The 15,190-nt window shown below is 36.0% G+C and overlaps 1 protein-coding gene across 1 annotated transcript in view; it reads left to right on the top strand.

The window, feature by feature from the left end:
* The window catches only part of LOC146163201 (sushi, von Willebrand factor type A, EGF and pentraxin domain-containing protein 1-like), a 30,421-nt gene that overhangs the window by 2,968 nt on the left and 12,263 nt on the right, over positions 1–15,190 (top strand). The window contains exons 4-13 of the mRNA XM_083382985.1: positions 183–377; positions 1,645–1,827; positions 4,140–4,316; positions 5,410–5,604; positions 6,827–7,003; positions 7,715–7,897; positions 8,443–8,619; positions 9,331–9,513; positions 10,059–10,235; positions 14,892–14,971. Coding sequence (XP_083239111.1) covers positions 183–377; positions 1,645–1,827; positions 4,140–4,316; positions 5,410–5,604; positions 6,827–7,003; positions 7,715–7,897; positions 8,443–8,619; positions 9,331–9,513; positions 10,059–10,235; positions 14,892–14,971 — 1,727 coding nt within the window. The remainder of the gene's footprint in view (positions 1–182; positions 378–1,644; positions 1,828–4,139; positions 4,317–5,409; positions 5,605–6,826; positions 7,004–7,714; positions 7,898–8,442; positions 8,620–9,330; positions 9,514–10,058; positions 10,236–14,891; positions 14,972–15,190) is intronic.

The following is a 15,190-nucleotide window of genomic DNA, read 5'->3' as shown; positions in this document are numbered from 1 at the left end:
CAAGCCTACAAAACCTGCGGCCCGAATTGTAATAATGTTATATTATATTTGACATCTAAAACTTTCTATAAGCCATTACTTGGCTATATATAAAATTTAGTATAGCCTGATAAAACGTGTTTTTCGTTGCCGCCCTTGTATAAATTTAACTTGTTTAAACCTGGTGTAACAATTCTGTTTAGTTGCGACAGCCACTACAACATGCAACACTCAACCAACAGCCATAGAAGGCACAACAACCCCCGCAATACCCGCTGCTGGATATTCGGCCGGTGATACAGTTACTATAACTTGCAACACGGGTTTTGAAACATCCATTTCTACTTCGACTTGTCAAACAGACGGCACATTCGACAACCCGACGTTGACTTGTACAGGTAAACTGTTGTTCTTACAAAAATTAAACCAGCACTTGCAGGGGTCGGGAACCTTTGAGCTAAGGGAGCCATGGAAGCCGAATATTCTTGGTTGTATTTTTACGAGAGCCATATAATCGTTTTATATTTATCTGCTGGCAAAAAATAGTAAATTGGGCAGGGCCGTTTGTTTTGTGCTCAGGACAGAACATAATATGCACCAAAAAGGAATTAGCTAATTTTGCACAACTTTGATTACGGAGTCCGTTTAAAGAATAGGGCTATTTAGATAATAGGAAATTGCTTCAAACGGGATAACCGCCTGGAAAACAAATAGAATTCGCGCGAAGCACCGACAATTTGCTACTGTGTGTAACAAAAAAGAAAATCTAGAGTTTGGAAAGCGGCCACGGCTGCGTGCAGTTTTATTTAGATCATGTTGAAAAATGATAGCCATTTTTTCTGCAAGCAAGGTTCTTTCATTTAAAGAGCCATAAGGCGTCACGATAAGAGCCATGGCTCGCGAGCCATAGGTTTCTGACCCCTGGTATAGTGTAAGAATCCGTTGTCTTAGGCCTATAAATGTAATCCAATAACTGGGTATCTATCTAAACCAGTGGTTCTCAACCTGTTTTCTTTCGTGGCCCATTTTCGTTGCACAAAAATTATGTGGCCCAATAAATGTTTATAAAAAAAACAACTATGAAATAGGTTTAGAACAAAAAACAGCACAACATGGTTCAAAACAGATTACTTATTTAACCGTGTTTTAGTGGGTACTAGCTGCTAAACAATAAATTTACATTCCTTCTAAATTCCTTCCTAAGCCATTATTTCTGTAAAATTAAGTGTAGTGACACAAATAAAACTTAATTCTTAATTAAATCTAACTTTATAAAATTGGTCTGTGGCCCACTCAAAATGTTCCAAAGGCCCACTAGTGCGCAATGGCCCACTGGTTGAGAACCGCTGATCTAAATGTAGCCTCGTAAAAAACATCAATTAGTGATGCAACTTGCCAAGCAGACGGCACATTCGACAACCCGGCGTTAACTTACACTGGTAACTGTTTTGTTCATTAGGTAAACCGTAACAGCGAAACTAAAGTATATTTTTTCGACAAAACATAGCCTAAAAAATGTTAAAATAAAATATCTTCAAATTTGCTGGTAATTTTCCCTATCACTTTGCATTATTTTAAAGATGAATCCACTATATTTAAAAAATATGAACGGCCATTACAGGATTTTAAATATAAACTGATTCAAAATACTTTTATTCAAAACAGCTTTCACTTGTGACGCTCAACCTACTCTCCTAGAAGGGTCTTTCCCAACTATCCCAACTGAAGGCTACACTGGCTCAGTGTCAATCACCTGCAATACGGGGTTTGAAATAGCAGCGGGTGCAGACAGCCAATCACAGTGTGTTGCCACCAACACATGGACTCCAACTTCATTGACATGCACAGGTATATAAGCTATTGAACTATATTGTATATTGTACCCAGCATTAAATTGCACACGTAAACTGTTGTTTTAAGTAAATCAGCACTTGGTATAGTAAACGAATTCGTTGTGTTAGGCCTAAAAATGTAATCTCATGTCTGCACATATGGCACCGTCGTAAATTGTCTAACCCAAGCCTACAGAACCTGCGGCCCGAATTGTAAAAAGTAAAAAAGTTGTTCGTTGCCACAGTAAAAAAGTTGTTCGTTGCCACACTTATATAAGTTTGAGTTTTTTAAACCAGATCTAACAATTTTGTTTAGTTGCGACACACTGTATTGTCTTCGCTGTAGAAATTGCGATATATTAGGTATATGGCTATACATTAGGTGTCAGTGCTGCTAAGTTATTAACGTTTTAATCACTAATGCGTTTAGGTCATTTTGGTAATATGTTACGATTCGGTAGTTAAGCTTATTATAAATATATACTACATGAAATACCCGAAGTTTTCCAGGTTAAATAGAGTGTTTACCAGTTAAACATAACTGGTAAAAGTTAATTACACCTAAAATTACTACGATATTGTACAAAGTCTACCTGAATTTTGTCTGGTTAAACAAAATGACACAATCCATCATGTTGTGAGCTCTTTAACACTATTGCACAGTAGCCTACATTGCAACATATTAAACTGATAGCCTCGTGTTATAGTCTATGATTAAGAAAAATAAATTGGGCAATCAACATATAACCAAAATGTAATGTTACTTATATAGCGTAATATCTTTGTCAGAGGCATTAATAATGCAAAAAGAGTTTTTCAAATGGCATAATATTTCATTATGCCAAAGCTTTGCACTACGTGTCACTAAATATAATTTTAAAATTATGTTAAAAGCAAACGAACTGATTTTCCCTATTCTGTTTGACGCTAAGTGTGTCTGAAATCGGTGCTTCCCGACCATCAGAGTAATACCTTACAACCCGTGTGTGAAAGCGGTATTTATCGTTTTTAACTGCACTGCGTGGCTCTAAACATCTAATTCTTTGTCTTCGTACATTCAAAAAAAAACGAGACATATATCGATCCAAAATCACTAACAAATAGCCAAATTTCACCCCTTAGAGTTTGCAATTTCCACCCCAAAATACGACTCCAATTTACAGTGTACCAATATTGGCGAGACAATCGTTTGTTGTAATTTAATTCCCAACGGCTGCAACATGCGCCGCTGCACCGACTCTCACCCAAGGGTTTTTCCCAATTATCCCTTCTGGAGGCTACACAGGCACAGTGTCAATTGAAAGCAACGCTGGGTATAAGGTAGCTGCTGGTGTGCCTTCTTCACTTTGTGCCGCGACAGATACCTGGGATCCGACATCACTGACATGCAGCGGTAATGTTTTTTGGCTTGAAATTGTTGCGTAAACATTTTTACTTTTTGGTGCTGTCGAGTCCACTATAGTTTAAAAGCATAATAACAACCTACGTTGTTTATAACCTGAAAGCTATCTATTGATGCGTATAAGGCTTTCTTACGAATTTTTACAGGAATCAGTTTGATTTAGTATTTCATAGCTTTTTTATTCAAAGCCACTGTTGGCTAATTTGATTAAATTAGTAACCGCAAATTACTAAATTGGTAACCGCAAATCAAGCTTTTTGCTCATACTTATGAACGTTATTCTGTGAATATTAATCAGAAATTGCGATGATGAAATAATGTTTTTAGGTGCATAACAGACAAAAAAAAAATTGTTTTTGGCTCAAAACACTTTTATGTTTATGAAAAATACGTCAACGTTTGAACATCTACTTTGCATTTTACAGAATTTATCAGGCATGATATGTACCTATGCAAAATGTATTTGTAAGTACAAGCATTAAAAAGTTGATTTTGTAATGCACCTATCATATTCAAGAGGAAGTTTTAATCAATATCTTGATGTAATGAATCTCGTTAACAGGGGTTTTATAAGTTAAAATAACTTTAGTACATTTGATCAGCAAACGAATGTGCGGCAACCTCAATAACGTTGGTCATGCCAGTTAAGTTTAGGCACAACCAACGGAGTCGGGACATGCATTATATGCAGCACATATTCGTTCTTCTCCAAATATGGTAACACGCTCACTAGACAAAAATCGTTTTTTCTGCGACATTACAAGTCAAAAGCTATTGAACTTCATAAATCCCCAATTTTCAACATGAGGTTATTCGTATTTGCCAGGGTGGGCCACATACATGCTTATAAATACGACTCTACTATATTCGTAAGCCCGATTGGACTACATTCGTAACGTTTACCGAATTACATCGCATATGTTCAGCAATCGTATGTGCGGTAACCTCCATAACCAACGGAGTCGGAACAACTGCAGTTACAGCTTTCAGCGCAGCTCATACATTTTCTTGCAACGCTGGATATGAGATATCTGGAACAGCAGCCTTGACATGCGACGGAACAGAAACCAACAACTGGTCGGCTGCTCTACCCACATGTGAAGGTATGAGCATTTTTCATTTCACTACAAATCTGTTTCGTTGTATTTATATCAACTTCAGAAGACGGTGTTCATCTTGGTTATATTGTAGTTCAGTTTTATAAAGTATAACTAACTATTTACAATATCATGTTGTTAAATAGGGCTAGCCTACCGTATTTTTAGCACCCAAAAAGAGTACATTTTTCTGCCGGCAAGTAAAACGAAAGTAGAAATGTTACGTTTGAGTTTAATGATGTGGTGATTTCCGTAATGTTTGGTTGTTTTGAGATTCTCGGATTAATTTTCGATAGGAAATTTGGTGTTGTTGGCCGACTTGAGAGCAAATATTGATCTATTTGTTGCGAGCGCGATGGTTTTGTTGTTGGCGGCTACGAAGAGAGTTTCAAGTGAAGATTTAAAATCCTACGTTTTAAAGTGAATAATCACACATCTTTATTAATGGGCCTATTTACATGTGAAGTTCGGTTGCAATTTTTCCGGCGCAATCTTTGCAATAACAATTAAGGAGGTAGGGCTGGTAGGGCAATTTGATGGAAAACCATTTTGAAACTAGCAATTCGGCATGTTTTATGGCTACATTATAATTTTTGGAAATTAATACAACGTCTCGCCTAAAAGTCTTGTTGAAAGTGTAAGCAACGAACTCGAAATGCAAAAAATAGGACATTTAGGCATTTTGAGCGTCCTCGGAGGACCATTCACTTTTCTTGAGAAAAGAGGACAAATCCTCCTCAAAGAGGACATATGGTAGGCCTAATTTATAAGATAAGAATTATAACTTGTACCAACAGTCTAAATGTGTCTGTATGACAATAGGCTTAAATCTACCAGGTTCTTTTAAGGGCAACAGTTTAATCTTATATTTAAAGATGCTTTATCAATGGCCACTTTACCTTAATAAACGCAAACTGTTAATTGATTTCAATTACTCATTGGGTTGAGCGTGTTTTATCATATTTGACATTTGTTACTTTAAATAAACCAGGATACGTAGATTATATCACCTAAAGTACGTAGCCCGGTAAAAAAGTTTTTCGTTGCCACCCCTGTATAAGTTAGAGTTGTTTAAGCCAAATCTAACAATTCTGTCCAGTTGCGACAGCCACTACAACATGCAGCACTCAACCAACAGCCACAGACGGCGCAATAACCCCCACAATACCCGCTGCTGGATATTCGGTGGATGATGTAGTTACTATAATTTGCAACACGGGATTTGCAACATCAATTACTGAGGCTACTTGCCAAGCAGACGGCACATTCGACAACCCTGCATTGACTTGCACTGGTAAACTGTTGTTTTTTCACAAAAAAATTAAACCAGCATTTGGTGTAGTATAAGAATCCGTTGTGTCGTGCCTATAAATGTAATCCCATACCTGCACATAGACACCACCCTTAGATTGTCTAACTCACGCTTGCTCAACTTACGGCACAAATTGTAATAATACCTTATCACATTTGACATCTGAGACTTTTTATAAGCAACTATCTGGGAATCGAAACTTGAGTATGTAGCCTGATAAAAAGTTGTTTGTTGTGGACCTTGAAAAAGTTGGAGTTGTTTAAGCCAGATCCTATACCTGGGATCCGGTATCACTGACTTGCATCGGTAATGTTTTTTGGCTCGAAATTGTTTCGTAAAAAGTTTTACTTTTACTGTAGGTGCTGTATAGTTTATTACATTTTAAACGTATGATAACAACCTACTTTGTTTATATTCTAAAAGCTATTCATTGCTGCGTAAATGGCTTTCTTACGAATTTTACAGGGATCAGTTTGATTTAGTATTTCATAGCTTTTTTATTTATAGCAAATTACTAAATTGGTAACCGCAAATTACTAAATTGGTAACCGCAAATCAAGCTTTTTGCTCATCCTTATGAACGTTATTTTGTGAATATTAATCAGAAATTGCGATGATGAAATAATGTAATTAAGTGCATAACAGCCAAAATAAATTGTTTTTGCTCAAAATAGTTTTATGTTTATGAAAAAACGTTTGAACATCTACTTTGCAGTTTACAGAATTTATCAGGCATGATATGTACCTTTGCAAAATGTATTTGTAACTACAAGCATTAAAAAGTTGATTTTGTAATGCACCTATCATATTCAAGAGGAAGTTTTAAGCGATATCTTGATGTAATGAATCTCGTTAACAGGGGTTTTATAAGTTAAAATAACTTTAGTACATTCGATCAGCAAACGAATGTGCGGCAACCTCAATAACGTTGGTCATGCCAGTTAACACTTGCAGCCCACAGTTAAGTTTAGGCACATCCAACGGAGTCGGGACATGCATTATATGCAGCACATATTCGTTCTTCTCCAAGTATGGTAACAAGCTCGCTGGACAAAAATCGGTTTTTCTGTGACATTACTAGTCAAAAGCTATTGAACTGAATAAAACCCAAATTTTCAACATGAGGTTATTCCTATTTGCCAGGGTGGGCCACTGGTTGTACTACACTTCGTAACGGTTAACGAATTACATCGCATATGTTCAGCAATCGAATGTGCGGCAACCACCATAACCAACGGAGTCGGAACAACTGCAGTTACAGCTTTCAACACAGCTCATACCTTCACCTGCAACACCGGATATGCGATATCTGGAACAGCGGCCTTAACATGCGACGGAACAGAAACCAACAACTGGTCGGCTGCTATACCCACATGTGTTGGTATGAACATGTTTCATTTCATTACAAATCTATTTCGTTGCATTTATATTCATCTTTTCATCTCGGTTATATTGTAGTTCAGTTTTATAAAGTGTAATTAACTATTTAACATAACATGTGCTCATACAGTAAGAATTAGAACTTGTACCAACAGTATAAATGCGTCTGTATTACAATAGGCTTAAATCTACCAGGTTCTTTTAAGGGCAACATGTTAATTTCATATATTTAAAGGTGCTTTATGAATGGCCCATCTACAATGAGGAATTGATAAACGCAAATTGTTAATTGATTTCGATTACTCATGTGTGTTGTCGTGTATAATTTGAGAACCACTGATAAAAAAAAAAGTAAAAATATGTAATTTAAATAGGGCCGTTATTGTCCCGATTTCATTCCTAATAGGGTAAAAGAAACTGTAAAAATGGTTTAAAGAACCACTGGCCTATCGCATTAGGCGAATACATATTGACGAGCCTATTATTTTACATAATCGGAAGTTATCTGTGGCTAACTTATGTCTTTGTTAATGACGCCTGGAATATATGAAGTCGGTAATGGCAACCAGAAAGTCGAGACGGATTCGCGCGCCCGAGTCCGAATCCAACCAAATTAAGCAACTCCGCCAGTGTTGTGCCCAAATCAGACTCCATTGCACTGTATTTCATTCATACTTTAGAAGCAATCGTTTTGTAATTTGATTTCCAACAGCCGCATGCGCCGCTGAACCAACCCTCACCGAAGGAATTTTCCCAACACCTATCCCACCTGGAGGCTACACTGGTACAGTGTCAATTGAATGCAACACTGGGTTTAAGGTAGCTGCTGGTGCATCTTCATCTTCACTTTGTACCGCGACGAATACCTGGGATCCGGTATCACTGACTTGCATCGGTAATGTTTTTTGGCTTCAAATTGTTACGTAAAAGAAGTTTACTTTTAGGTGCTCTTCTGTTTATTATTTTTAAAGGTATAATAACAACCTACGTTGTTTATAATCTAAAAGCTCTTCTTCGACCTGTAAATGGCTTTCTCATGAATTCTTGCAGGAATCGTTTGATTTAGTATTTCATAGCTTTTCAAATTGCAAGAATTTTTGTTTATTTATACAATATAATTCGATCGTAATTTTCAAAATCGTTAGAGCACTTGACTGGGAATCTACAAATTTATTCCAACGACAACCGAAGTCGAATATTACTCGAAAACATGTTCATTTTTGTATTCATTCTGTTAAAAAATATTTAAGCTGTATTGTATTTTGCGATTATGAAATAATGTTTTTAGGTGCATAACAGCCCAAATAAATTGTTTTTGGCTCAAAATATTTTATGTTTTTGAAAAATATGTAGACTTTCGAAAATCTACTTTGCAGTTAAAAAATAAATACGACTCTACTACATTCGTAACGTTTACCGAATTCCATCACATATGTTCAGCAATCGAATGCGCGGCAACCACCATAACCAACGGAGTCGGAACAACTGCAGTTACAGCTTACAACGGAGCTCATACATTTTCTTGCGACACTGGATATGCGATATCTGGAACAGCGGACTTGACATGCGACGGAACAGAAACCAACAACTGGTCGGCTGCTCTACCCACATGTGAAGGTATGAGCATTTTTCATTTCACTACAAATCTATTTCGTTGCATTTATATTCATCTTTTCATCTCGGTTATATTTTAGTTCAGTTTTATAAAGTATAATTAGCTATTTACCATAACATGTGCTTATACAGTAAGAATTAGAACTTGTACCAACAGTATAAATGCGTCTGTATGACAATAGGCTTAAATCTACCAGGTTCTTTTAAGGGCAACATGTTAATTTCATATATTTAAAGGTGCTTTATTAATGGCCCATCTACAATGAGGAATTGATAAACGCAAACTGTTAATTGATTTCGATTACTCATGTGTGTTGTCGTGTATAATTTGAGAACCACTGATAAAAAAAAAAGTAAAAATATGTAATTTAAATAGGGCCGTTATTGTCCCGATTTCATTCCTAATAGGGTAAAAGAAACTGTAAAAATGGTTTAAAGAACCACTGGCCTATCGCATTAGGCGAATACATATTGACGAGCCTATTATTTTACATAATCGGAAGTTATCTGTGGCTAACTTATGTCTTTGTTAATGACGCCTTGAATATATGAAGTCGGTAATGGCAACCAGAAAGTCGAGACGGATTCGCGCGCCCGAGTCCGAATCCAACCAAATTAAGCAACTCCGCCAGTGTTGTGCCCAAATCAGACTCCATTGCACTGTATTTCATTCATACTTTAGAAGCAATCGTTTTGTAATTTGATTTCCAACAGCCGCATGTGCCGCTGAACCAACCCTCACCGAAGGCAATTTCCCAACACCCATCCCTGTTGGAGGCTACACAGGCACAGTGTCAATTGAATGCAACACTGGGTTTAAGGTAGCTGTTGGTTCGCCTTCTTCTTCACTTTGTGCCGCGACAGATACCTGGGATCCGACATCACTGACTTGCATCGGTAATGTTTTTTGGCTCGAAATTGTTACGTAAAAGAAGTTTACTTTTAGGTGCTCTTCTGTTTATTATATTTAAAGGTATAATAACAACCTACTTTGTTAATAATCTAAAAGCTCCTCTTCGACCTGTAAATGGCTTTCTCATGAATTCTTGCAGGAATCGTTTGATTTAGTATTTCATAGCTTTTCAAATTGCAAGAAATTTTGTTTATTTATACAATACAATTCGATCGTAATTTTCAAAATCGTTAGAGCACTTGACTGGGAATCTACAAATTTATTCCAACGACAACCGAAGTCGAATATTACTCGAAAACATGTTCATTTTTGTATTCATTCTGTTAAAAAATATTTAAGCTGTATTATATTTTGCGATTATGAAATAATGTTTTTAGGTGCATAACAGCCCAAATAAATTGTTTTTGGCTCAAAATATTTTATGTTTTTGAAAAATATGTAGACTTTCGAAAATCTACTTTGCAGTTAAAAAATAAATACGACTCTACTACATTCGTAACGTTTACCGAATTCCATCACATATGTTCAGCAATCGAATGTGCGGCAACCACCATAACCAACGGAGTCGGAACAACTGCAGTTACAGCTTACAACGGAGCTCATACCTTCACCTGCATCACCGGATATGAAATATCAGGAACAGCGGTCTTGACATGCGACGGAACAGAAACCAACAACTGGTCGGCTGCTCTACCCACATGTGTTGGTATGAACATGTTTCATTTCATTACAAATCTATTTCGTTGCATTTATATTCATCTTTTCATCTCGGTTATATTGTAGTTCAGTTTTATAAAGTATAATTAGCTATTTACCATAACATGTGCTTATACAGTAAGAATTAGAACTTGTACCAACAGTATAAATGCGTCTGTATGACAATAGGCTTAAATCTACCAGGTTCTTTTAAGGGCAACATGTTAATTTCATATATTTAAAGGTGATTTATTAATGGCCCATCTACAATGAGGAATTGATAAACGCAAACTGTTAATTGATTTCGATCACTCATGTGTGTTGTCGTGTATAATTTGAGAACCACTGATAAAAAAAAAGTAAAAAATGTAATTTAAATAGGGCCGTTATTGTCGCGATTTCATTCCTAATAGGGTAAAAGAAACTGTAAAAATGGTTTAAAGAACCACTGGCCTATCGCATTAGGCGAATACATATTGACGAGCCTATTATTTTACATAATCGGAAGTTATCTGTGGCTGACTTATGTCTTTGTTAATGACGCCTGGAATATATGAAGTCGGTAATGGCAACCAGAAAATCGAGACGGATTCGCGCGCCCGAGTCCGAATCCAACCAAATTAAGCAACTCCGCCAGTGTTGTGCCCAAATCATCAGACTCCATTGCACTGTATTTCATTCATACTTTAGAAGCAATCGTTTTGTAATTTGATTTCCAACAGCCGCATGTGCCGCTCAACCAACCCTCACCGAAGGAATTTTCCCAACACCCATCCCTGTTGGAGGTTACACAGGCACAGTGTCAATTGAATGCAATACTGGGTTTAAGGTAGCTGTTGGTGCGCCTTCTTCTTCACTTTGTGCCGCGACAGATACCTGGGATCCGACATCACTGGCTTGCATCGGTAATGTTTTTTGGCTCGAAATTGTTACGTAAAAGAAGTTTACTTTTAGGTGCTCTTCTGTTTATTATTTTTAAAGGTATAATAACAACCTACGTTGTTTATAATCTAAAAGCTCCTCTTCGACCTGTAAATGGCTTTCTTATGAATTTTTGCAGGAATCGTTTCATTTAGTATTTCATAGCTTTTCAAATTGCAAGAATTTTTGTTTATTTATACAATACAATTCGATCGTAATTTTCAAAATCGTTAGAGCACTTGACTGGGAATCTACAAATTTATTCCAACGACAACCGAAGTCGAATATTACTCGAAAACATGTTCATTTTTGTATTCATTCTGTTAAAAAATATTTAAGCTGTATTATATTTTGCGATTATGAAATAATGTTTTTAGGTGCATAACAGCCCAAATAAATTGTTTTTGGCTCAAAATATTTTATGTTTTTGAAAAATATGTAGACTTTCGAAAATCTACTTTGCAGTTTACAATATTTGTCAGGCGTGATATACACCTGTCCAAAGTGTATTTTAATGTACAAGCAGTAAGAAGTTAATTTTGCAATGCACCTATCGTATTCAAGATCAGTTTTAATCAACATCTTGGTGGATTTATTTTCGTTAGCAGAGGTTAGTTTAGAAGTTCTAATGAAATACATTGGTTTAGCAAACTTATGTGCGGTATCCTCAATAACTTTGGTCATGCCCGTTAAATATAGGCACAACCAACAGAGTCGGAACATGCGTAACATGCAGTACATATTCGTTCTTCTCCAAACATGGCAACAAGCTCGCTAGACAAAAATCGTTTTTGCTTGGTATTACCACTCACAAGCTATTGACCTTCATAAAACCCAAACTTTCAACATGAGGTTGTTCGTATTTACCAGGGTGGGCAACATACATGCTTATAAATACGGTTACAAGCCGGACTCTACTACATTCGTAACGTTTACCGAATTACATCACATATGTTCAGCAATCGAATGTGCGGCAACCACCATAACCAACGGAGTCGGAACAACTGCATTTACAGCTCACGGCGCTTCATTTACATTTTCTTGCGACACCGGATATGAGATATCTGGAACAGCTACCTTAACATGCGACGGAACAGAAACCAATAACTGGTCGGCTGCTTTACCCACATGTGAAGGTATGAGCATTTTTTTTATTTCACTACAAATCTATTTCGTTGCATTAATATCGATTTCAATATGCGATGTTCATTTTGGTTATTGTGTAGTTCGGTTTTATAAAGTATAACTAACTATTTGCAATATCATTTGCTTAGAAGGTAAGAATTATAACTTGTACCAACAGTATAAATGCGTCTGTTTGACAATAGGCTTAAATCTACCAGGTTCTTATTTCTTTGTTAATGACGCCTGGAATATATGAAGTCGGTAATGGCAACCAGAAAGTCGAGACGGATTCGCGCGCCCGAGTCCGACTCCAGCCAAATTAAGCAACTCCGCCGGGTTTTGTGCCAAATCAGACTACATGGCACTGTATTTCATTCATACTTTATAAGCAATCGTTTTGTAATTTGATTTCCAACAGCCGCATGCGCCGCTGCACCAGCCCTCACCGAAGGAATTTTCCCAACTATCCCATATGCTGGCTACACAGGCACAGTGTCAATCACCTGCTACCTGGGGTTTAAAATAGCTGCTGGTTCGCCTTCTTCTTCACTTTGCATTACAACAGATACCTGGGATCCGACATCACTGACTTGCATCGGTAATGTTTTTTGGCTCGAAATTGTTACGTAAAAGAAGTTTACTTTTAGGTGCTCTTCTGTTTATTATTTTTAAAGGTATAATAACAACCTACGTTGTTTATAATCTAAAGCTCTTTTTTGATCCGTAAATGGCTTTTACTAAATTTTTACAGGAATCAGTTTGATTTAGTATTTCATAGCTTTTTTATTTATAGCCACCGCATGTTGGCTAATATAAATAAATTGTTAACCGCAAATCAATAAATTGGTGACCGCAAATTAAGCTTTTTGCTCATACTTATGAACGTTGTCCTATGAATAATCAGAAAATGCATAACAAATTGCAAGAATCTTTGTTTATTTATACAATACATTTCAGTCGTAATTTTTAAAATCGCTGGACAACTAGACTGGTAATATAATTCCAGAACGAATTTAATCCAAAGATAACCGAAGTCGAATATGACTCAAAAACATGTTCATTTTGGTATTTGTGCTGTTTAGGTATATTTAAGCTATAATAAAAATGACCATGATGAAATAATGTTTTAGGTGCATAACATCCAAAAGAAATTTTTTTGGGCTCAAAATACTTTTATATTTATGAAAAATATGTAGTCGTTTGAACATCTACTTTGCAGTTTACAGTATTTATTAGGCGTGATATGCACCTATGCAAAGTGTATTTTTATGTACAAGCAGTAAGAAATTGATTTTGTAATGCATCTATCGTATTCAAAAGGAAGTTTTATCGATATATTGATGTATTTATTCTCGTTAAAAGGGGTCAGTTTTACGATTTAAAATAACTTAAGTACATATGTTCAGCAATCGAATGCGCGATAACCGCAATAGTCAACGGAGTCGGAACAACTGCAGTTACAGCTTTCAACGTAGCTCATACCTTCACCTGCACCACCGGATATGAAATATCAGGAACAGCGGTCTTGACATGCGACGGGACAGAAGCGGACAACTGGTCGGCTGCTCTGCCCACATGTGTTGGTAAGTTTGCATTTTCGATGCAATTTGCCTTTTCAATCATAGTGAAGTGTTGTTGCTGCTGGTTTTCAATAATTTTAATGCGTTTTGTCGCTTTGGTGATGCGATATAATTGTTTAGCTTTTCAGTGATATTTTAATAAAATTAGTTTATGTTAATATAAAGTCAAATCAAAACTTTCGATAAAATCGACATATAACTTATTTAAGTGTTTTTAAAAGTTTTTTCGAGGCGACCAAAACATTAAACGTATATCCTTTGCTTAAATTTTTCTAAGTCAACACAATACAAGACAATTAAAATAAATAATTACAAACTTAATAATTTTGTGACATGTCTATGTATTTTTTTCTCAGTTTTCAGAAGAAGGCAACTTTTCAAATGATTGACAATCACTATAGGCGTTTTTGTTTAAATTCACTTGTTATTCTTAATATTATTTTTTCGCTTTTATACGAGAGATATGTTTGGTTAAAGTATACTATATTTCATCTTTTAAAAGGATTTTTCGTCTTTTAATTTATGTGAGTCTTTTATGCCATAAATACTTAAATCTTAACGATAAAGCTATATTGAAGGTCACTTAAGGCCTTTCTGTATGCCGGCCATGTTAAGGATCCAGTTTTGTTTTTTTGTTTGACAGTCGCATATATGTGCTTATCCTTAGGCGTGGGAAATAAAACTTACTCCCTGTCCGAAGTAATATTAAATGGTCTTTCGAAGACACTGAAAAATACCGGAATGTCTATTTTTTGTGTTTTATTGCTAATCTTTTAACGGAATTAGGCTTTATGTGATTCTTTGGCGATAAAAGTTTAAGGAAGATAAAAGGGCATAAGCCCAAATCCTCACACAGTCATATCTCACAACGTATTTAGTGTTTAGCAACTAACATAGCTTTTGGTTTTCCAGTTACAACAAAACAAATCAAAACAGACCGATTCAGTATAATAACAGTCGCATTTATAGATCATATTCAGTATTATAACAGTCGCATTTATAGATCATCCCTAACTCTGCAATGTTTGTGTCACTCACAGCAACCAGCATCGATTTCTGCTACAATGGAACTTTCAACGCAACAGCTCCACTCACGATTGGCACAACAGTTGTAACCAGTGTAAGTTAATTGCTATTGTGTTTCAATCAACTGCTGAAATCATTTTTTGAATTCCATAATAAAACTATATATTAAAGCATAAATAAAAACAAACATGCCCGATGTCCAAACGCGCCATTTTAATTAACAATGTTCCTAGTTTACTGAGAAGCATTACAAAATATTGGCGACAATTTAGGTGATATACCTCAATTTTTTTTTTAATTAAAGCGTGTTCAA

This window comes from Ascidiella aspersa, chromosome 2, assembly GCF_963924565.1.
Source record: "Ascidiella aspersa chromosome 2, kaAscAspe10.2, whole genome shotgun sequence".
Taxonomy (NCBI): domain Eukaryota; kingdom Metazoa; phylum Chordata; class Ascidiacea; order Phlebobranchia; family Ascidiidae; genus Ascidiella; species Ascidiella aspersa.
Note: the sequence above shows the minus strand (reverse complement) of the source record. Positions and strands in the feature narration are given on the sequence as shown.